Here is a 23,087-nt window from a genome sequence, read left to right as displayed (position 1 = left end):
GCAAAGTTTGTTTTTGATGACGTCATAGTTGACGTCACAAATAGAATGACCATCTCGTTTGCACCTACGATGTCATTTGGTGACAGCCGGACAATTGAAACGTTGTACGAGAGAAACCTTTTCCTATTGGTCCTAAGAACATTCTGAATGCCAAAGTTCAAAAACATTGACGTTTTCGATGTTGCTTTTTTTCAAAGCTCGCACATTTGCTTTTTTTTACTCCTAACCATTTATCGCTTTTTAGTATTTCCGGCAGTTTGAAAAAGGGGCATGTGCTGCAATGTTTCGCAAAGTTGTCAATGTGATTATCTTGTTTCGTTTGGCTTACCCGTCCCAGACTCGAACCGGGACAAAATTGAGGTTTTACTCTGGTGGGTTCCTAAAATGGTTTGGGTCCCACTAAAGGTTTTTTCCTCGGCCAAAACAACACGAAACCTCGGTGGTGTAAGAGAGCATGCGTGATCGTATACCGGCCGCGTGGACTGGGTGCAATTCCCAGCTGGGTGTTGTTTAAGGGACCAAATATGAATTAAATCAAATATGAATTATTTCTCATAGTTTTTCGAATTATAGAATTTTAACTATCACACAACTTGTTTTGATGATAAGAGCCTGTCCCTGATAAACTGACAACAGATGAGTGTGCTTTTACGACCTTAATCATCAACAAAACAACAAAATTGGAAAATAAATTTTCTTTTATTCAATAATGAAGTTTATTTACTTTTTTAAACTTCGCGATAAATTCTTTGCTAGCCCGCGATCAGGCCAGCCAAGCGTACACATCTACGCATGTGCGACCCGCGTTGTCATCCTCAGCTTGATTGTCAAGATCCTCTCCGAACCAGACCTTCAGCTGCTGTTTTGGGCCGAGTAGGAATGGGTTCAGCACATCGGCGAGCAAAATGGACTTGGACGTGACGTCACGATTGGTTACCTTGTACCAGAAGCTCTTGCCTGAAAGTGACAAATTATGACTCAGTCGAACCTGGTTAGCAAAATGCTTTGTGATCTCAGGAAGTTATAACACAAATACTGCTTAATCCATCAGTCATTCTATCTATAATATCCATTTTGATTTCAAAATGTTTGGTCAGTACGAGGCTCTTAAAAGCTGCAATTTGAGTGGGCAAATGAACAATATCCGCACCTCGACACAAAGAACGAGAAGAATAGAGACAAAAGAACTCCTTTGTAGAACAAAGATAAAAGGAGACAAAGCAGCTGCGTACTTACTCAAAATGTTCCAATCATCTATAAACCTGACCAAGGGAAGGGGGCGTCCAAAAAGACCCCCCCTCCCGCAATGCTGTGATTACCCCATCCCCTAGTCCCCTCCCACTTTTCTTCCTCCCTTTACACTTAATCAAAGGCTCATGCTAAATGAGCGTACCCAGTACCTGTTTTAAATGGGATGTTAGCAGTGACTGTGGTTGGGCCCTTGTATCGCGCATTTTGTCCAAAGGATAACCACTGGGGTCTTTCCGAGCCCGCGTAACCAATCAGAGCGAGCGAAGTGCGAAATCCCCTTATAATGGGTCCTTTTGCTCCAAGTCTGATAAGCTCTTGGTGCATCGGGAACTTGGTCAATTGCTCCCACGCTGCGTCTTGGATAGCCACCAGCACAATTTTACTGTCCAGTTACAGACGTTACATGTTATTGTACTATCATGCTTAGTCATGTTTGGGATACCTGTGTTATGTATGGGGATCCTGTGTACATCCGGGACCTTCTATGGTCCGCCATCCTATCTAAAAAGTGTTTGCTGAGATTTATCATAAAAGCCGTCCGTAGTTAGTTTGATTAATGTTTACTCGGCGTGTTTCCCTAGAGCTAGTATTACAATTATGACACGTCCAAGCTATCCCTCCCTCTCCTGTTTGGGGTTATCCCCCCAAAATTGTCCTGGCGCTTATTTCAAGTTCAGACTACCTCATAAGAACAATGTCTTCACAACAGTCATCATACATACATCATACATATACATTACACACTTATCTAGTCTATAGAATAGGGTTTTCAGAATGTGTTTTTGATAATGGCGCCGGCACAGAATTCTCACTCAAAGCTAGTGCGGTGCATCAGGCTGATGACGTCACACCGCGCGACCAAACGTAACTCTTCTCGCACGACTTTAGAGATAAAATAAGCGCCCAAAGCACTAAAACCAGCGTTTGCTTTACTTACTCGCCCTTCAGGGACTTGGTGTAGTTGTAAGCCCTCTCACCGTCAACTGGCTTGACGTATGTATCAAAAGATTGGGCATCAAGTTTTCTACCTATGAAAAGGAATTTAGAATGATCAAAAGGGGTGGCGCATTAGAGACAGACGCCTTGGATGAGGCTGAATACTTCTTATTCACACAACCTTCTTCTACTGTTCTAGAACTAATAATCAAATCCTTGCTTTTTTTTACTAGGACTCTAAAACAATACTTTTAACGGAAGGATCATTTTAACCCTATTTATCGAGTCCTTTGTTATGCAATGCCTTTATAATGATATAGTAGTACGAGGTTACCCGGTAACAATGCCCTGGAAGATGTGAGCGGATAACGCCTGCGAACATGTGCGTCTCCATAGTCGCGGGGCTCCTTGTGCAGTCGAAAACGCGAAGTGTAAAGCCCCGTGCAAACTGCGCCAGCACAAGCCAGCATTGCTGCCGAATTCTTGCTCGACTGACCACAAGACAAAGGAAATATCAGAAAGTCCATTTCCCATTTTGACATTTCCTTCGTCCTTTAGTCAGTCAAGCGAAAAGTCGCCAGCAATGCTGGCTGGTGCTAGCGCAGTTTGCGCTGGGCTTAAGATTCTCAAAATGTATCCACAATATATAGCCGGCGAGGTGCTAGAATTGCGAAACGTAGAAACACGCCTGCACTAGGAGGAGGAAACACCGTGCGCCATGCCGGAAGTCGACTATCATATTCACGGGGTAGCCCCAGTGAGAATAGTTTAATACCTGTCTTTGGGTCTACGACCACGAAGTTAAAGCCTCGTCTATGCAGACTGTAATCTTTTCCGTTGACCCAAATCCGAGCAATTCCACATGGCTTAACACCAACGTCATCACAACCTTCGCTCCGGACAGATATTGGGACATGGGTGGCGGTAACTGTTGAAAAAAAAACAACCCTAATTTAGTTGTATTACTCTTTGTTCATAATTTCTTAATTTTTAAAAGCCATAACATACTAAGGGAGAGTACTTATTTGAGGAGGGAGGGGTCTTGTTCCCAGGTTTTTTTTTTCTAACATGATAAGGAAATGGCCAGAATAGGTTTGGCTATGGCTCCCTCCAGCTGTATCTTTTTTTTTTATTTTTCTGTGTCTCCCTCCCCCTAAAGCATTTCAAGGTCCGCTGTAGGCCTCCCTCGCAGGCGTTTTTAGGCACGCGTCGCTCGCCTAAAAACGCCTACGAGGGAGGCTAGGTCCGCTAAGGCCCGGCTTCATGTCTATTGTCTATGCTCTCAATCCTCTTATTCTGCCTTTCTGGCCTTCGCTAGATAAAAAATGTTGCTTTACCATCTCTGACGAGCTCTTTCCTTGGGAGGATGACTTCATCTTGCTGGTCCGTGACGAAGACATTGAACGACTTCCCTCCGCACCCAAAAGGACTGTAACCTTTTCCGTTGCAGGAAACCTTTCCTAAAAAAAATACCACGAGACGGTAGTGAATACTAAGCTCCTGTTTAGGGGTGCCTCACAGGGTCTGTAACCCCTGGCTCTGTTTAGGATCTTATCTTAAATAACATTACCTTGTTTAGGACAAAGGACAAACCCTGAATTCCCCAAACTCTTAACGAACAAATACCGCTGGTATAACTAAAAAGACTAACAGACAAGCTGCAAAACAGAGTAATTGCGCTGACGTTTCGAGCGTTAGCCCTTCGACGGAGCCAACCATAGACTTAGTTATAAACGCTTGTCTTGGTAGACTGAGATCAGGACCTCAGTCAGGTTATAGTTGCCATGGGGACAAGTCTGTATGGCGTGTTTTAGGTCATACCGGATACGTGCACAAGCGCAACGCCAAAAACCACTTCCTCCGTCCCATTGTACGTCACCGCGGCAGGCTTGTCTCCCTTTGCCTCAAAGCAGACCGGGCCGCCTGTGTTTATTTTCTTGTACATGTCGTAATGCGTTCCTAGCACGAAAAAGGATTAAATGAGCCGTAGTCAGTCACACTTTTGCTAAATTTCGAAATAAATTTTATATTTTATTTACCAAACTCAATTTTATACTTCATTTACCAACACAATCGACAAAAATGGATCCTTTTTCAAAACTTGCTTTGCCAGTCTGACGAATTGGTGGCTATATGACACAGGCTCTTTGTAAAGCATGTGGGTCCCTACCCAAAAAAAGCGTGGTGATGGGGGAACTAGATTTCGAATCGCAATTGAAAGATTGCAGAGAAACATTTCTTTTTAAAAGCACACACACTAAAACTATGCAAAATATTTTCAATACAAGAACACTGTATGTATAAGCTTTACTTTTCTGACAGATCTTCGTCAAATTGAACCAATCAGTGCGAGTATATGTGCTTTTACTGCAATTTTAAAAAAAAGATACCCCTTAGTATGAAAACAGATGATCCGCAATCCGAAACGAGAATATGGAGGTCATTTTTAGACCGTTTTTTTTTTCACTTACCGTAAGTGAAGTTTAGCATTACCATGAATACCCACAAGGCAAGACCAACCATCTTCTACACTTTTTAGGGATACTCGCTCGCTATCGGATAGTCACTCGCTCGTCTGAAACTGAAAACCGAAAGCTTTCAAGAGCTTTGTAAGGTTAGTCTGTTAGTTTTAAAACAAGAAATTTCTTGTAGATAAATTGACTGTTTAGATTATGATGATGCGTCAAAACTGTGTCAACTAATTTTAAATGGGCTACAAATACGCAAACATTATTTAAAAGCTACATACCATCTAAAACTCTAAAACTTCTTAGTAAGGCAAATATAAAATTCAAGCTTTGCGGCGCTTAAACACAAAGGCTTTGTGTTAAAAAAAATAATCTTCCCAATTCATGCAATTGCTGCCTAAACATTCTGGACTTGTTTTTTAAAAAAAAATTTTTCTCCTACTTTCTCCGATAAGAAATTTCACTTTCACGTTCGTAAACGCCCCTTTTTTATTTGATCTTTTCTCCAAATAAGGGACACAAAGACCTAAAGACAGGTATATACCTCTGCTACAGTTCTCTTTTCTTGTTTTTCCAATTTATTTTTGTTGTGCATGGGTTTTACTTAAATAAATTATTGGACTAATGTTTTAAATCAATGATACGGCCTAATTTTTTACGTGTTGTTAATAGAGGAGACCCTATCTTTGGTCTGACTAAAAAACACAGACAAGCTGTAGAAAATCAGGGTGGTGTGAGTAGGCGTGGTGGAATAAGGGAGATAAATCGTTGCTCGAAAGGTCAGCGAAGCCTCTATTTCCATTCACAGAAGTGTCCAACATACCATTTTAACCATGAGTTGATTTATTAACACCATTCTTATTTTTGGCTCTTTTTTCAGAGCTTTCCGAACCGCCTGAGCGATCTCAATGCATCCTGGATATGACGCAAATTCAACAGAAGTGTTTATAATCAAACCCATGTGTATCGGGCTTCCTGTGGTAATTATGCTACCCGCAAACCACCTGTAATATTCTGGACGATACCCAAATCTTACATATGCATAGTAAACATATTGTTAAACTGCCAATTGCGCCTATCTTTACTAGAGATAACCATCGTAGCCAATTTATTGAGAAATTCTAGATTTTCCTTTCTCGCGCACGGACCTGCAGTGGTCCCCAGGCCTCATCGGAAATGTTCGTAATGTTCGTAGAAATGGCTCTCAGCGCTGTGACGAATGGACTCCATATTTATTTAGTTCTTTTCTTACTCTTCCTAGCGGGATTTGTTTTTATTTTATATAGATTGCTTCGTTTTCCTAAACCCGGTCCATATGTTGTGAAAAGTTTTATCCGAAGGAATGCATCGAACAGGGATTCGCCAGTTCTTATTGCTCATCGCGGTGCCGGCCTCGAAGCCCCGGAAAACACTCTCGCCGCGTTTAGAAATGCCAAGAAAAATGGTGCCCACGGAGTCGAGTTTGACTTAGACTTTACACGAGACGGAGTCCCAGTAATAATTCATGATAGCAGTGTTGATAGAACCACAGATGGCGTTGGAAATGTCAGTGATATGGACTTTGAACAGCTCAGACTGTTGAATGCTTCAGCAAGGCACTCCACGCGGTAATTTATACTTTAATAACAATAACATAGACCAATAGATACTTACTGTGCATCTTTAACGGTCAAGTGTAGGTGACTCGGAGTCATTGACGCTACATTGACACAGAGATAACCTATCCAAACATGAGAGTCATTTCACCGGTGATGTGTTGATCTTTGCGGTGCATGAAATTATAAAATTCCCTTTGTTTGAAATTATTGTTTCTATGTCGTTGTTGTTATTAAATGTTATTAATGTTAAATGTTTACAACCAGGCATGTATGAATACGTTAACAATGGGGGACCAGGGGGTGGTGGGGAGGGGGAGGAAGGGGTCCTTGGCCTTCCGTATTTCTTTCATTCTAAAATTTTAGTACTTTTACTGGGAGAAAAAAATTACAAATTTGCCTCCAAGATTGCATATCAGTAATGGGGGTCCTCTTTTTGTGAAAAATGTGAGAAAAAGAATATGTCAAGTAAGAAATATTTATGTAAAATTTGGCATTACTTCAGTTGTCCCATTGATGCATATAGTTGAGGAGACTTTGAGGGTATAAAGATGGCAAAACTGGGGGTTAATAGGAGTCATCAAATCCACTGATCCGCTTATTATTATTATTTTTTTACAATCAGCTGATCTGCCATTAACAATTATCGTTTTCTTCGCTACAGGGAGCAGTTTCCGAATGAGTGTATTCCATCCCTGGAAGAGACCATCTCAACGTGCATTAACCTTGGGCTTCAAATGTACATTGACGTTAAAAAATTCACTGAAGCTAACAAGGTATATGTTGCAACGACTGTGTCAGCCATTATTTTGTCGTTTAAGCAGCTATATTATTTATCAGTAGAAAAAAGTGTTTAATTTTGTTCTAACAGCAAAGCATGTCTATGAAAAATATAAAAACACAATTAAAGGAGAACAGAAAAAAAAATTAAAAGCAAAAAAATATATATATTATACTAAAGACCTTCTATAAGTGAGGCAAATATATCTGTTTATCTATTTGCTTCATATTAAGTTCATGTAGGTGGAAAGTATGATATCGTATTATTGCAGGAACCACTCCAAGTAAGTATACAATGCAATTTATTGACTGTAAACTTGCTTTCCAGGTAGCAAACTGTTTGAAAGATGTATTCGCCAGATATGAGCTTTATGACAAAGCTATGGTGTGTTCATTTTACCCAAATGTGATTTTTGAGGTATGAATGCTTATAAACCAAGGCCATGTTTCTAGAAAGCAGGTTTACGCTAACCCAGGGATGAATGCCCTTTTTATCCAATCAAATGTCAAGATAGCCATATTTATCCCTAAGTTAACGCTAACCTGCTTTCTAGGAACCGGCCCCAGCACTACAAACACATATCCATAACTGTCAACTCTCCTGCATTAGGCGGGAGTCTCAAGATTTTGAACCTTTTCTCAAGCCTAATTTTCTTTTAAAATATCCATAGTTACAGTACTGTATTCTCCTGCATTAGCTTCAGTACTTCTGACACATTCACCATATTTTCTCAAGATATTTCCTAAAGCGAGGTTGACAGCTATAAGTACCCAAATGAGCCCTTTTTATGTGCTCGATATTTCAATCATTAACTTCAATTCCATGTCTAGGTTCGTCGAGCAGACCCCAACATTCTGACCGCTCTAACATGGCGAAAGCATGTGATAGCTAACAGGATGGATGGGGTGCCGCGCCACAAGCCATTATGGTTACAGCTCATTACTCCCGTCCTTGACAGAATATGGGAGCTGCACTTGCATTCTTGGGTGTTTGATTTCTTGGGAGTTAGTGTATTTCTATGCAACAAGGACCACGTTTCTAAGTAAGTTTTGTATATATATTTTTTTATGATTGTTGGCTCTGCTGGCACCACCCGCCCCCACCCCTCACGCATTCTAAGCAATGTTCCCCCCCCCCCTGGGTCATTATTAGAACTCTCTGCTTACAAGAGTGTTTGTTATTGGACAACTGACTGTATGATTCTAGTTTTATTTCTGATGTTATTTTTTCAGGTTCTATGTGGAGGAGTGGAGAGAACGTGGAGTCAGCCTCGTATTATGGACTGTTAACAACCCCGTTGAGCAAAAGTTTTTCTCACAGAGCCTGAAGCTTCCAATAATGACAGATTATCTTTGTAGCGAGACGCCATATGAGGAGCAGTCTGTGTGACATCGAGCAGTTACTTTATTAATGTCTGCTTTTTCTATGAAGGGAGGTAGCAAGGCTGAAATGGAATCTGGTCAGGATTCTTGAAAGCCAAATCAGACATACATAAATGAACTCTTATCTAGCTACTCAATCTATTTGAATGATACAGATCCAATGTTCAAACATGGATAATGCTAAGGGAAGGGTCATTATTTAGGGGGGGGGGAGGGCTGCTAAGTTTTTTTTTTTTGCTTCAAAAATTTCGACTCTCCCCAAAAATAAAGGATAGAAATGGTGTCCCTCCCCCAAAGAGGCTACCAAAAATAAAGGCCCTCCTCCAAAACAAAAAAAGCTAAAAATTTGTATGTGTGCATGGGGGGCACTGACATGTCATTAAGGGACGGCGGAGCAGGCTTAAACACCTCCAAGCCAGCAGAAAAGTTGATTTCGAGCCCATTTTTTCAGGGGTGTAAATAATATTATATAGGGGGGTCTGGGGGCATGTGCAAATTTTCTGTGAAAATTTTGCCATTTTCAATTAAATGAAATGCTAATTATTGTTAAAACCTAAATGGAATAAAGCATCATTAGCTCAAGAGATTATGGATAGCCTAAAATTTAAAATTTTGCACCGAAAACATGAGTGGAGAGCAAATCACTGACTGCCATGTTACCTGTGCAAAAATAGCAATTTTACAAGAGACATAATTTGTCATGGCTACAGTAGCTTGGCAGTGTTATGATTGTAATTGCAAATTCGAGCCCGGGGATGGGAGGAGCTTTCCCTTTTATAGCAGAACCTCGTGTTTAACACTATTCACAATAAAAGTGTGATGAACCACGATCATGGCTTATATTGGTTCAGATTAAATAGTCTAATGAGAAAGTGACCCATGGACCACTAACATGAATAACCATTCTATAAAAGTGATCCAGGAAATATCACCATCAATGGTTTATCCATTCAATAAATAGCCGGGCAAGCTCATGACATTGCATTTACTGTCAATTCCATTGTATCTTGACGCCGCATTTTCAAAACATCGATTTGTTTTTGGGATTTTCTGTTCCCCCAGTCAAATCAATCAGATTCTTAAGATTCTTGCCATCTCTCACCTAGTGCAGTTGCCTGGCTTTCTGTCGTGACACTGTCTGGTTTTCGCCCAGAGGAAAGCCAGGGAAGTGCACAAAGCGAGACTCTGGTTGCTGGCTCAGATTGGTTTTACTGATGGAACAGAAAACCAAATCAAATAGTGTTTTGAAAACATGGGTCGCGATTCCACGGATTCAACAGTAATCCCCTAAAATGGTTATTGCAAACACATTGACCCATTCTAAAAATAAAGCCTTTATCTAATCATAAAATAATCATTTTTGGCAATGCAGGGTACCAAATATCTGAAGAAATTATTGGAATATAAATCTATAATATCAAGAAATTCAGTTAGTTCTAGACAACTTGCTTGAATCTCACACAGATTCAGAGAACACCCATACAATATACATATTTGACACCCATTATTCCCTTGTCCCCTAGCCCAACATACAGTATGTGGTGTGCTTGTCTCACCTATTATTTTCTTTGGCCACACCTGCAACCCTGGGACACACCCATTGTTCCTGACCTTACCATAGATGCCCCTGACCCTTGGGCACTTCCATTATTTCCCTGGACCCTTATGACACCAACACAGCACACATGCCCCAAGACCCTTGAAACACACTCATTATTTCCCTGGACCCTTATGACACCAACACAGCACACATGCCCCAAGACCCTTGAGACACACTTATTATTCCCCTGGACCCTTATGACACCAACACAGCACACATGCCCCAAGACCCTTGAGACACACTCATTATTCCCCTGGACCCTTATGACACCTATACAGAATACATATATACCTATTTCAAAAACGTGTCAGTGCGAAACGGCAAATGGTGATTGGCAAATGGCAGTTCTAACAAAAAATACCATGGAACTCGTCAAATTTCTACTGAATGTACAAAAGTGTGGATAATTTCTGTGATTATATTACTTATCATCTTTATTCTTACAAATAATATTACCTATAAGCAGTCATTGGTATTAGAACTGCCATTTGCCAATTGCCATTTGCACTGACAACATTTATTGAAATAGGTAATGTCCCTGACTCAATCAGGATACCCCTATTATCTGCCTCTCCCTTACGACAACCACACACTACCAGTGTGACCTTGACCTAAGGGCATGCTGATTACTTCCCAGTCCCCCTCTCTGGTTCTTTGTGCAGCTTGGCTTGTACAAAGTTGTAGTCCTGCCCCCACATCACATTGTTGGGGTAGCTATTTTCTAGTGCTTCTTTTACCTCCAGCCCATGTTCTTTGTCTCTAACTTCTATAACAACTTTAATCTGCAATCAAAACAAATGTTAAATGAATTTCCTAATCATTACATTACAAGTTAATGACTTTTACAAATATAATCTAGCTAGTGGTCCAAATAGAAGTGATGCCTATCCCATTATTTCAATGCTTACCACTCCAACAAACTTCAACTACAGTTGACATATGGAACAATAACAGGGTAGATTAAGCATTAACCAGGTAAAATGCAGCATTTGTGGGTTGGCCTTTTTTAACATACATGTATCATCTCACTTTCACAGAATAGAATAACAATAAAAAATGGGAGCTAAAACCTAAAATAATTACCTTCTGACAAGTTTTTTTAACAGTGCCCCCCAACTTGGTGGTGGGCCCCTTTCCAGTGACCCCGCCCTGATTACCTGCAATCCTTCAGTAAGAAACAACTACCAATAGGAAGTCTGGCTGGTTATGCCTACACACCCTGGGCAAGCCCACAGCGGTGCCCCTGTCCTTTATTACCTGTACACTAAATACACTTGGTGCCCCTGTCCTTTATTACCTGTACACTAAATACACTTGGTGCCCCTGTCCTTTATTACCTGTACACTAAATACACTTGATGTCAGCCATGCTCTCTCATGGTACATGTCTTTTACACTGAAATAAGCAGAATACAGTATGAAAAATAAAATAAGAGACTTTGCCTGGAAATTGGACCAAGGTCAACAAAGTCTCAACCAATTCATAGGTAGGCCACCAGTATGCCTGTAACAAACATTTTGGAAAGAGGAATCATGTACACACTACAAAATTTTCCAAGAAGTCTTGTTCTTTGCTCTTTTTAATGTTTTATTTTAATGATTGACTGATTCAAAGAACTTTTACCAAATTGCCTTTATTTCACAAGAGAGAATGTAAAACAAAGAAATTATGCAGGGCATATCTATAGAATTTGCTCAGGTGTTAAATCTTGAAATACTGTGTTAGGGTAAACCGTTCCCTGGAAAACTGTTTTTGGCAATCATGATCACCTACACCAGTTACTTGCCTAAATCATAAATTAAATATCGAGCCCACGTATAATGCATACCTGTCAATCTCTGAAAATCGCAAGGCTTGAGAATTTATTTGGTGAGGGGTGGGTTTAACGTTGCTGGTTTGCCGTATAGAAAGCTCTCTCGAACAAATACACTTATAGATCTCACGAGGGTTTTAGATAAATTGCGCTACGCAAGGGAATTATTGTTTCAAATATTTTAATAGAAAATAGGCAAAATGAACGATTTTCTATAGAATAATTTTTCGGAAGCAAAAAAAATCACTAAAAAGAGAGAGATTTAATGCTTAACGCGGGAGAGCGGGAGAACGGGTCCAAAATCTTGAGACTCCCACCTAAAGCGGGAGAGTTGACAGGTATGGATAATGCAACCTACTGTACCTTGCACCAAGTGAAGCTAGTAGTCGTGTGAGGTCAGCTATCCCACCAGGTCTGTCGCTAACCGTTACAATCATACGACAGAGCCTACCGTCTGCTGCTAGACCTCTCTCTATACAGCGACCCAATACCGTGGAATCAATATTCCCCCCACAAAGAGGAACCACAACCCTGGAAGCAAAAGATGGCTTTTTTCAATAAAAAAATATCCATGGAACCTTTTAATCTCTTTCCCAAAAATGTGTAAAAATAATTTAAGGAAAATAATGCAGAGAGATAAGCTCCTTATTTGTATCTATAGTGTAATTTTAGCCTGCTTGCAGGCGGTACTCGGTTATCATCGCGTCCTGGGCCCTGCGTCCGTTTTTGCGCTCGCCCCCAGGAACCGTGCGGCTTAGAATACAATATGGCGCCCGACTATCGAACGGAGAGGGTTTTCCGCGATGATAACCAAGTACCGCCTGCAAGCAGGCTAGTGTAATTGCAAACATTGAAAAGGAGTTAGCAGATCTTCAGTCTTTAAAAGTCTGGATCCGACTTTGGCCTGATGCTCATCTTTTTAAGCCAAAATGTTGCAGAGTTAAATCCAATAAAGTTGGACCACCTTGATTTTTTTAAATTCTTACTTTTTTCCCTTGAGTTCTGGTAGCATTCCAGCTAGGATGGCGGCAAAGGCTGTCACCCCTGCCCCCTCCACGACTGCCTTCTCCTCCTCAACCAGCCGCAGGATCGCTAACGCAATAAAATCCTCACTGAGAAAGCAAATATAAACGTTATGTCACATTAACAGTCACTTGTTATTAACACTAAAAAAAAGAAGATATGAAAGACAAATAAACTAGCAAAATATTTCTTAGAATTGTCACTGAGGAGGAAAAAAATAACATTATGCTTCTTCCCATCCGTTTGGGAAAAAAAAATCCATATGGCCATTGATCTCTATTAGTATTTAGGTAATAGATACAAAAATGTTTAGAACACCTGAAAATTTTCTATAATTTAAAGATTACAATCTTTATAATCATAATTAAATTATTATTGCCATTATTATGCCAACTAGAACGAGACCCAGCAGTCTTTGCAGGCACCCCTGACTCTTATCCCATGTTATGCTAAAATCAACCCTTGAGGCAATGCTTAGGCTTGGACTTTCAGCTTAAAAATGCTGTCAACCACACCCATTTTGCTACCCCTAAGGCAGTTAGGGTAAAGGGGTAGACTCTTTTTCCCTCATACCTCACACTAATAACCTTGTCCACGTATGGCTTGGCTGTCACAAACGCATTACCACCAACCTTGGAGACACACAGACCTGTGAGAAACATTGTGATGAACTTATACAAGTGTGTGTTGAGGAGGGGCAATGTCAGGTGATTTCCCTTTTTGGCTCTAAGGATCCTCTAGGATCCTCTAGGAGATAAAACTGTCAATGTGAGCTACTATGATTTTGTCTCATCTGACATGCAAAGCACTTGGGGTCTGCCAGAAAGAAGTCTGACATTGACAGCAGACCTGTACCCAGGGAGGGTGCAGGGGGCGCAAACGCACCCGCCACAACGGCCAAAAGTCAACTTCCGGTTGTCAATAGACATGTTATTTGTAGACAAAACTATAAAGCATAAGCTACGTAGGTCACTCCGGTATGTCATCAATCCGTTAGTCAGACTTTTTTAAAGCCATATCCGACAATAAACGTCCCATGGAGATACTTCAAAGACATAAAAAAACCCTTTTGTTTTTTCGGGGTTGGTAAGATTTTTATCAGAGAACTCCCACCCCCTCTGGAAAATTAGGTCCACTTTTTCAGGTTTTGCACCCCCCCCCCCAAGAAAAATCCTGGGTACGGGGCTGAACAGTTATGTGTAATACAAAGTAAAAAGAGATGAGAATGTGGTTAGAGGTCTTACGGGTGTATGTGGTTAGAGGTCTTACGGGTGTATGTGGTTAGAGGTCTTACGGGTGTATGTGGTTAGAGGTCTTACGGGTGTATGTGGTTAGAGGTCTTACGGGTGTATGTGGTTAGAGGTCTTACGGGTGTATGTGGTTAGAGGTCTTACGGGTGTATGTGGTTAGAGGTCTTACGGGTGTATGTGGTTAGAGGTCTTAAGGGTGTATGTGGTTAGAGGTCTTACGGGTGTATGTGGTTAGAGGTCTTACGGGTGTATGTGGTTAGAGGTCTTACGGGTGTATGTGGTTAGAGGTCTTACGGGTGTATGTGGTTAGAGGTCTTACGGGTGTATGTGGTTAGAGGTCTTACGGGTGTATGTGGTTAGAGGTCTTACGGGTGTATGTGGTTAGAGGTCTTACGGGTGTATGTGGTTAGAGGTCTTACGGGTGTATGTGGTTAGAGGTCTTACGGGTGTATGTGGTTAGAGGTCTTACGGGTGTATGTGGTTAGAGGTCTTACGGGTGTATGTGGTTAGAGGTCTTACGGGTGTATGTGGTTAAGGGTCTTACGGGTGTATGTGGTTAGAGGTCTTACGGGTGTATGTGGTTAGAGGTCTTACGGGTGTATGTGGTAAGAGGTCTTACGGGTGTATGTGGTTAGAGGTCTTACGGGTGTATGTGGTTAGAGGTCTTACGGGTGTATGTGGTTAGAGGTCTTACAGGTGTATGTGGTTAGAGGTCTTACGGGTGTATGTGGTTAAGGGTCTTACAGGTGTATGTGGTTAGAGGTCTTACGGGTGTATGTGGTTAGAGGTCTTACGGGTGTATGTGGTTAGAGGTCTTACGGGTGTATGTGGTTAGAGGTCTTATGGGTGTATGTGGTTAGAGGTCTTACGGGTGAATGTGGTTAGAGGTCTTACGGGTGTATGTGGGTAGAGGTCTTACGGGTGAATGTGGGTAGAGGTCTTACGGGTGAATGTGGTTAGAGGTCTTACAGGTGTATGTGGTTAGAGGTCTTACGGGTGTATGTGGTTAGAGGTCTTACGGGTGTATGTGGTTAAGGGTCTTACGGGTGTATGTGGTTAGAGGTCTTACGGGTGTATGTGGTTAGAGGTCTTACGGGTGTATGTGGTTAGAGGTCTTACGGGTGTATGTGGGTAGAGGTCTTACGGGTGAATGTGGTTAGAGGTCTTACAGGTGAATGTGGTTAGAGGTCTTACGGGTGTATGTGGTTAGAGGTCTTACGGGTGTATGTGGTTAGAGGTCTTACGGGTTGAGTTTTACAGTAACTGGGGTTGGGTTCTGTACATTACATAATTTTTGTATAAACTCCTACAAGCATGACCGCAATCTCCCCTACTACTGTATTACCCCTTCTACCATAGGTAGTGATGTAATATTGTAATCTAATTTTGCCTAGTTTGAATAATAATTTCATAAGACATCAAGGCCTGGCTTAAAATAGTGAAAGATGCAATTTCCAGCTTTAAAGAGGTCTTGTCAGCCACAAATTATGCCAAGAAATCTTGAAAATCAAATTTATCTGATAATGATTGTAGCCTCTTCTCCAAATGAGACAATGGAATTAATGCTTTCTAACACTCTGTATTTTCTAGGATGGTAAAGTGGTGATCTGACAGAGGCATTTTAAAAACATGTTTTACCATCGGCAAGTGTTAAGGACTGGTTGGCATCTATCTTGACCGGGTGGCCCACATCCAGAGCAGCCTGGAAACTAGCACAACGCTCAGACTCTACCCCCTTAGGGAGAAAACAGATAATGATCACACAACAATGCTAGTAAAACACATACTCTGGCTCAAATCCTTAGGGAGAAAACAGATAATGATCACACAACAATGCTAGTAAAACACATACTCTGGCTCAAATCCTTAGGGAGAAAACAGATAATGATCATACAAGAATGCCAGTAAAATAAATACTCTGGCTCACATCCTTAGGGAGAAAACAGATAATGATCATACAAGAATGCTAGTAAAATACATACTCTGGCTCACATCCTTAGGGAGAAAACAGATAATGATCATGCAACAATGACTACATCCTTAGGTAGAAAAACTGATTAATATAATCAGTAAAAAGGCCATGATTTTCATAGCTCATAAGAAGACTATAGCATAGTAGTAGGTTTATTATCTAGGTCTATGACCCTTGTTACACCCCTCCCGACATAACAGCCCCCCCCCCACTGCCAACATTGTGCATCTTGGACACAGGCAAAAATAAAATCTACTAAAAATGACTTACATTAGAGTATCAAAGGCTGAAAGTACAGTGTACCTGCTTTCTTCCAGCAGATATATTAATTCAATTTTGGGGTTTCTAATTTCTAGAAAACTTACTATGATTTGTATATCTGGATTGAGTGACTTGATTGCAACTGCTATTCCTGCAATAAGCCCTCCGCCGCCAACCGGTATGACAACAGCATCAGCATCTGGGACCTCATCAATGATCTCTAGACCTATAGTACCCTGACCAGCAAGGATATAGGGGTGATCATATCTATAACAGGATAATAAATCAGAGCTTGGCATTCACCACATTGTTGATAGAATGGGAGGGGGGAGGGTAGTATGAATCACTATTCATTACTTATAGTACACTTGCAACTCACATGTATGGAATGAATGACCTAACTGGCCCAAGTGACCCAACTGGCCCAAGTGACCCAACTGTCCCAAGTGACCCAACTGTCCCTAGTGACCCAACTGCCCCTAGTGACCCAACTGTCTCTAGTGACCCAACTGCCCCTAGTGACCCAACTGGCCCAAGTGACCCAACTGCCCCAAGTGACCCAACTGCCCCAAGTGACCCAACTGTCCCAAGTGACCCAACTGCCCCAAGTGACCCAACTGCCCCAAGTGACCCAACTGGCCCAACTGGCCCTAGTGACCCAACTCTCTCTAGTGACCCAACTGGCCCAAGTGACCCAACTGGCCCAACTGCCCCAAGTGACCCAACTGGCCCAAGTGACCCAACTGTCCCTAGTGACCCAACTGGCCAAAGTGACCCAACTGCCCCAAGTGACCCAACTGCCCCAAGTGACCCAACTGCCCCAAGTGACCCAACTGGCCCAAGTGACCCAACTGCCCCAACTGGCCCAAGTGACCCAACTGGCCCTAGTGACCCAACTGTCTCTAGTGACCCAACTGGCCCAAGTGACCCAACTGGCCCAAGTGACCCAACTGCCCCAAGTGACCCAACTGGCCCAAGTGACCCAACTGCCCCAACTGGCCCAAGTGACCCAACTGGCCCTAGTGACCCAACTGTCTCTAGTGACCCAACTGGCCCAAGTGACCCAACTGGCCCAAGTGACCCAACTGCCCCAAGTGACCCAACTGGCCCAAGTGACCCAACTGCCCCAAGTGACCCAACTGGCCCAAATGACCCAACTGTCCCTAGTGACCCAACTGGCCCAAGTGACCCAACTGCCCCAAGTGACCCAACTGGCCCAAGTGACCCAACTGCCCCAAGTGACCCAACTGTCTCTAGTGACCCAACTGGCCCTAGTGACCCAACTGCCCCAAGTGACCCAACTGTCTCTAGTGACCCAACTGGCCCAAGTGACCCAACTGGCCCAAGTGACCCAACTGCCCCAAGCGACCCAACTGGCCCAAGTGACCCAACTGCCCCAAGTGACCCAACTGCCCCAAGTGACCCAACTGGCCCAAGTGACCCAACTGCCCCAACTGGCCCAAGTGACCCAACTGGCCCTAGTGACCCAACTGTCTCTAGTGACCCAACTGGCCCAAGTGACCTAACTGGCCCAAGTGACCCAACTGGCCCAAGTGACCCAACTGGCCCAATTGACCCAACTGGCCAAAGTGACCCAACTGCCCCAAGTGACCCAACAGGCCCAAGTGACCCAACTGCCCCAAGTGACCCAACTGGCCCAAGTGACCCAACTGGCCCAAGTGACCCAACTGGCCCAAGTGACCCAACTGGCCCAAGTGACCCAACTGGCCCAATTGACCCAACTGGCCCAAGTGACCCAACTGTCCATAGTGACCCAACTGCCCCAAGTGACCCAACTGGCCCAAGTGACCCAACTGGCCGAAGTGACCCAACTGGCCCAAGTGACCCAAGTGACCCAACTGGCCCAATTGACCCAACTGCCCCAAGTGACCCAACTGGCCCAATTGACCCAACTGGCCAAAGTGACCCAACTGGCCGAAGTGACCCAACTGTCCATAGTGACCCAACTGCCCCAAGTGACCCAACTGCCCCAAGTGACCCAACTGGCCCAAGTGACCCAACTGTCCCTAGTGACCCAACTGGCCCAAGTGACCCAACTGGCCCAATTGACCCAACTGGCCAAAGTGACCCAACTGGCCGAAGTGACCCAACTGTCCATAGTGACCCAACTGCCACAAGTGACCCAACTGGCCCAAGTGACCCAACTGGCCCAAGTGACCCAACTGGCCCAAGTGACCCAACTGCCCCAAGTGACCCAACTGCCCCAAGTGACCCAACTGTCCCTAGTGACCCAACTGGCCAAAGTGACCCAACTGGCCAAAGTGACCCAACTGCCCCAAGTGACCCAACTGCCCCAAGTGACCCAACTGTCCCTAGTGACCCAACTGGCCAAAGTGACCCAACTGGCCGAAGTGACCCAACTGTCCATAGTGACCCAACTGCCCCAAGTGACCCAACTAGCCAAAGTGACGCAACTGGCCCAAGTGACCCAACTGGCCCAAGTGACCCAACTGCCCCAAGTGACCCAACTGTCCCTAGTGACCCAACTGGCCAAAGTGACCCAACTGCCCCAAGTGACCCAACTGCCCCAAGTGACCCAACTGTCCCTAGTGACCCAACTGGCCAAAGTGACCCAACTGGCCGAAGTGACCCAACTGTCCATAGTGACCCAACTGCCCCAAGTGACCCAACTGGCCCAAGTGACCCAACTGGCCCTAGTGACCCAACTGCCCCAAGTGACCCAACTGTCCCTAGTGACCCAACTGGCCAAAGTGACCCAACTGGCCAAAGTGACCCAACTGCCCCAAGTGACCCAACTGCCCCAAGTGACCCAACTGTCCCTAGTGACCCAACTGGCCAAAGTGACCCAACTGGCCGAAGTGACCCAACTGTCCATAGTGACCCAACTGCCCCAAGTGACCCAACTAGCCAAAGTGACCCAACTGGCCCAAGTGACCCAACTGGCCCAAGTGACCCAACTGTCCCTAGTGACCCAACTAGCCAAAGTGACGCAACTGGCCCAAGTGACCCAACTTGCCCAAATGACCTAACTGGCCAAAGTGCCCCAACTGTCATGATAACAACTGTATGTATAACATTGATTAACTATTGTTAAATCCCCTTTGCAATGTATGCATAACATTGATAAGCCATTGTTTGACGTATATGTAATTTAGGACTTGGTATATGTAGCATAAATAACCCAGGGCCGGGGGGGGGGGGGGGGGGGGGGAGGGTGGGGGGAGCTTGTAGAAAATACTAACCCATTAATGTAGGCTAATCCATTTGTCTTGGCTAGTCGTAAGGCAATTTCTTTAGACTGTAGAACCAAAAGCAGGCAAATCAGAAATTAGTACTGAATAAACCATGAGACAAACCCTAACACAATGTTTCAAACATGTTTCTAATTAATTCAGATCTTACCATGAAATAGTATATACTGTAAAATATAAAACAGTACTATACCTCTATAATATCAGCACCATTTACATGAACTGTAGCATTATACTTCTTGCATGCTGATATCTTCATTATAGGTGCATTGATTGGCATCACTACGGTAACAGGGATACCTAAGTCCTGACCATGGTATGATAGGGCAAGGGCGTGGTTTCCTGCAGATGCCGCAATTACACCCTTCTTTTTCTGTTCCTTAAAAAAAAGTTGGTTTGCATATATGGAATATGTTTATATATTATATTATAGTATTTGCTATTAATAAATTATAAATGGAGGATAAAATGTGTCTATCAGTAGCAGATCTAGGGGGAGGGTATAGGGGGTTCAAACACCCCCCCTTTGGGCAGCCAGAAAGCCAAATGTTAAAATAAATTTCCCTCTCCTTCATCACTGAGCAAACCCCCCCCCTTTAGCGAAAAGCTAGGTCCCCCCCTGGTCTTTCCTTTTTTCTCAAAATATCTAGGCATAAAAGGGAAAGGCTTTTGTTTTGCTAGCACAAGTTTGAGAGAAAAATTAAAACATCCCTGATAATTAGCATTTTTTATCATCAATATAAATAGACACATCTAGTGTATTACATAGCCTGTAAAATCTTGAAAATAATCCCCCTTTTCTTTGTCTGTGTGACTCTGAAATAGCAGTTTATATTGTACCAAAATTCTTATTCCTAAAAAATACTTAAGAGTCTATATGCTACAGTAACTACACTAAAGAGATTTAACAATAATTGTCAAAAATTATAGCTTAAAGGTAATGGTATCAATGCTGAAATGAACAACATTCTTAGATAAGATATTGCTGTAAACCATTTTACACTTCATTCAATTTGTTGCATAAGGTCCTGGGAATTATTATAAATCTGTGTTTAATACTGTCGTCACATACTTTTGGTAACATCAAGAGAGTGTTCCGTGCTCCTCTCTCCTTAAAACTAGAACATGATTCACACATGAGTACATCCCCCCTTGGGCAAGCAGGGGGTGAGCAGGAATGCAAGAAAACACAGGGTAATAGTGACGTAGCTTTATCAAATCCAACCATATTATTTAACACACCCTAATTCTGTCACCAATCCTGCACAACAGCATCTTGCACTAAGAAATCACATGGCTTTTTATTTGAGTGGCAAACTCAGATAAATAACTATCTGTAAAGTGAAAAGAAAATAAAATCCTGCAATGAAAATAAGACCTTTCTGACAAAGAACTTTCACGCTAATTTGTAAGTGCTGAATAAATTGCTTTTTGCTGCTAAAAGCTGAAGTGTTTACAAGTTTGCCAACCAAAAAGTCAAAAAGTCAGGTGATTCCTTAGTGAAGGTCCCAATTATTCCTCAATTTGTGAGAGGGAAGCTCTTTCTTTTTTAACCACATAAAAGGGTAAAGTATAGTATGCATAATTCAGCCATAGGCATAGATATACAAAATGTCCTTTGGCAACACTTTAATAAAAAGATACCACTTTTCTGGTGGTAAAAGGGAGGGGTTACGTACCCCCTATGCCAAATCTTAGCCTTGTCCCTACAAATATAGGCACAAGGGTTGTGGACTGGGGGATAGAGATTCTACAATTCTTTTCTACAACTCTTTTTGTTTGTCAACAACTCACACACTTATACCAACACCTTCAAATATCCGCACAAGTATTTGTGAATTGGGAAACAGATACTTTACTCCTCAGCACTAATATTATAAAACGCCAATAATTTCACTAAACATGGGAGTAGTCAATATCATCTGGGAATAGTACCACAGGAATGTATACATACAACAAAAAGCAAAATGTGGAAAATGGGTCACTTGCTCCCATAGACTCTTGACCCCACCCAGTCTTACCTGCCAGTAAACTGAAGATACTCCTTCTTGAAGTACAACTTCATGTCAACAGCATCAGAAAGTTTGGATTTCTGTTATAAAAAAATTGCAAGTCGCTGATTGCTATAATGATAAGCGCCAGAAGACTAACTCAATTTCTAATTTTCCGCTGGCCACAAGATAATAATAATAATAATAACAATTGATTTTTATAGCGCCACTTCTACTATGAATCCAGTGGCGCTTTACAATATAAAAATTAGTAACTGACTAACTAATTAGCAAACTAACTAACTAGCTATCCTAGACTAACTAACTTACTCATAGCATCTCAAAATACACTTGATATAAGAAATATAGTAAAAACAGCAAACAATTCGATAGAAAGAAAACTTAGTATAGGGGAAAAAATATATATATATATTACTATATAGTGCTAGAAATGATAGGTTCTTTAAAACATGTTAAAAAGCACTTCTGAAAAGATGGGTTTTAACCATTGTCTTGAATTCATTTAAACTGTTGCAATTTCTTATGTTCAGAGGTAAGGAATTCCAGAGCCTAGGTGCAGTGTGTATAAAAGATTTATAGCCATAAGTATTAAGATTGCACCTAGGCTCTACCAGTAAGGCTTTTTTTTCAGAGCGCAGACTTCTTCGTGGAACATAAGGTGTAAGCAATTCATTTAAATGGGAAGGAGCTAGGCCATTTAAAGATTTGAAAGTTAAAAGCAGTATTTTGAAATTTATTCTTTCGGGAATAGGCATATAACATAATATCTCTTCTATTCTGCTGGTGCAAAATATGGAGCTTAAAAATCATTCAGACAAATTTGCTCAACATTTGCAAGCATTACGCTTGACCAAAGGGTAAAAGCATTTTGTGATTACAATAATTAAGTAGTATTTGTAAACAATAAGCAGCAATTATAACTTGAACTCATACAGTACGCATAAATTAAAAGGAAAAAATATGGTATATCAACGTCCGATAAGAATAATAAAGGAATAGTTTGATATAGAAATATACCTCGCATGGTGTTCTTTTAACGCCACTTTTAATCCTAAACGAAGCTGCACTAACATCTTCAAAGCAAACTTCTATCGGCTCCTCGGCTTCGCCTGTTATTGGATCGAGTAAATCGGAGATTTTGTTTTTTCTCTCTGGTTTCTTTACATCCGAGCTATCTCCAGTGCACAAAAACTCAGCATCCTTCTGTCCTGTAGCCATTTCTTTTATTCTATTACGGGTATTTAGTACTTATTATAAACAACTGGCGCAAGACATAAACATATACAGATATAGCGCGTCCCCAAGTCCCAAACACCACGCTGTATAAGATGTAACCTGGCCAAATATACAACCTGGAAAACTGATACAACCACATTTTATATTTATATCCTTGAAAAATCCCAGAACACTACCGCAAACAGGATGCCCTAATTTCTGCCTGAAAAAAAACTATAATATAATTGGTTATCTTTTTATTATTGTCTAGATCTTTTTTTGATATTCTGCTGTT

General features: G+C 42.1%; 3 protein-coding genes across 3 annotated transcripts; 1 reads left to right on the top strand and 2 right to left on the bottom strand.

Moving 5' to 3' along the window:
* Nucleotides 1-680: 680 nt before the first annotated feature.
* On the bottom strand, nt 681-6,420 carry LOC5520234. The gene is made up of 8 exons (XM_001639950.3): nt 6,309-6,420; nt 4,659-4,768; nt 4,009-4,146; nt 3,525-3,647; nt 2,963-3,115; nt 2,189-2,279; nt 1,401-1,633; nt 681-957 (listed from the first exon to the last, which is right to left on the bottom strand). Exons 2-8 carry the CDS (start codon nt 4,708-4,710, stop codon nt 764-766), a joined length of 984 nt encoding a protein of 327 aa, XP_001640000.1. The 5' UTR covers nt 4,711-4,768; nt 6,309-6,420; the 3' UTR covers nt 681-763.
* On the top strand, nt 5,681-9,243 carry LOC5520233 (glycerophosphodiester phosphodiesterase 1). The gene is made up of 5 exons (XM_001640028.3): nt 5,681-6,262; nt 6,915-7,026; nt 7,359-7,448; nt 7,862-8,073; nt 8,264-9,243. The coding sequence occupies exons 1-5, from the start codon at nt 5,832-5,834 to the stop codon at nt 8,418-8,420; spliced, it is 1,002 nt and encodes a 333-aa protein (XP_001640078.2). The 5' UTR covers nt 5,681-5,831; the 3' UTR covers nt 8,421-9,243.
* Nucleotides 8,225-22,937, bottom strand: LOC5520153 (L-threonine ammonia-lyase). The gene is made up of 12 exons (XM_001639949.3): nt 22,595-22,937; nt 21,587-21,657; nt 20,638-20,683; nt 19,759-19,944; nt 19,557-19,612; nt 16,437-16,599; nt 15,738-15,834; nt 13,423-13,498; nt 12,813-12,938; nt 12,190-12,357; nt 11,351-11,408; nt 8,225-10,795 (listed from the first exon to the last, which is right to left on the bottom strand). Exons 1-12 carry the CDS (start codon nt 22,793-22,795, stop codon nt 10,640-10,642), a joined length of 1,404 nt encoding a protein of 467 aa, XP_001639999.2. The 5' UTR covers nt 22,796-22,937; the 3' UTR covers nt 8,225-10,639.
* Nucleotides 22,938-23,087: the final 150 nt, after the last annotated feature.

This window comes from Nematostella vectensis, chromosome 12 (genome assembly GCF_932526225.1).
Source record: "Nematostella vectensis chromosome 12, jaNemVect1.1, whole genome shotgun sequence".
NCBI classification, from domain to species: Eukaryota; Metazoa; Cnidaria; class Anthozoa; order Actiniaria; family Edwardsiidae; genus Nematostella; species Nematostella vectensis.
This window is presented reverse-complemented; position numbering and strand designations above follow the sequence as displayed.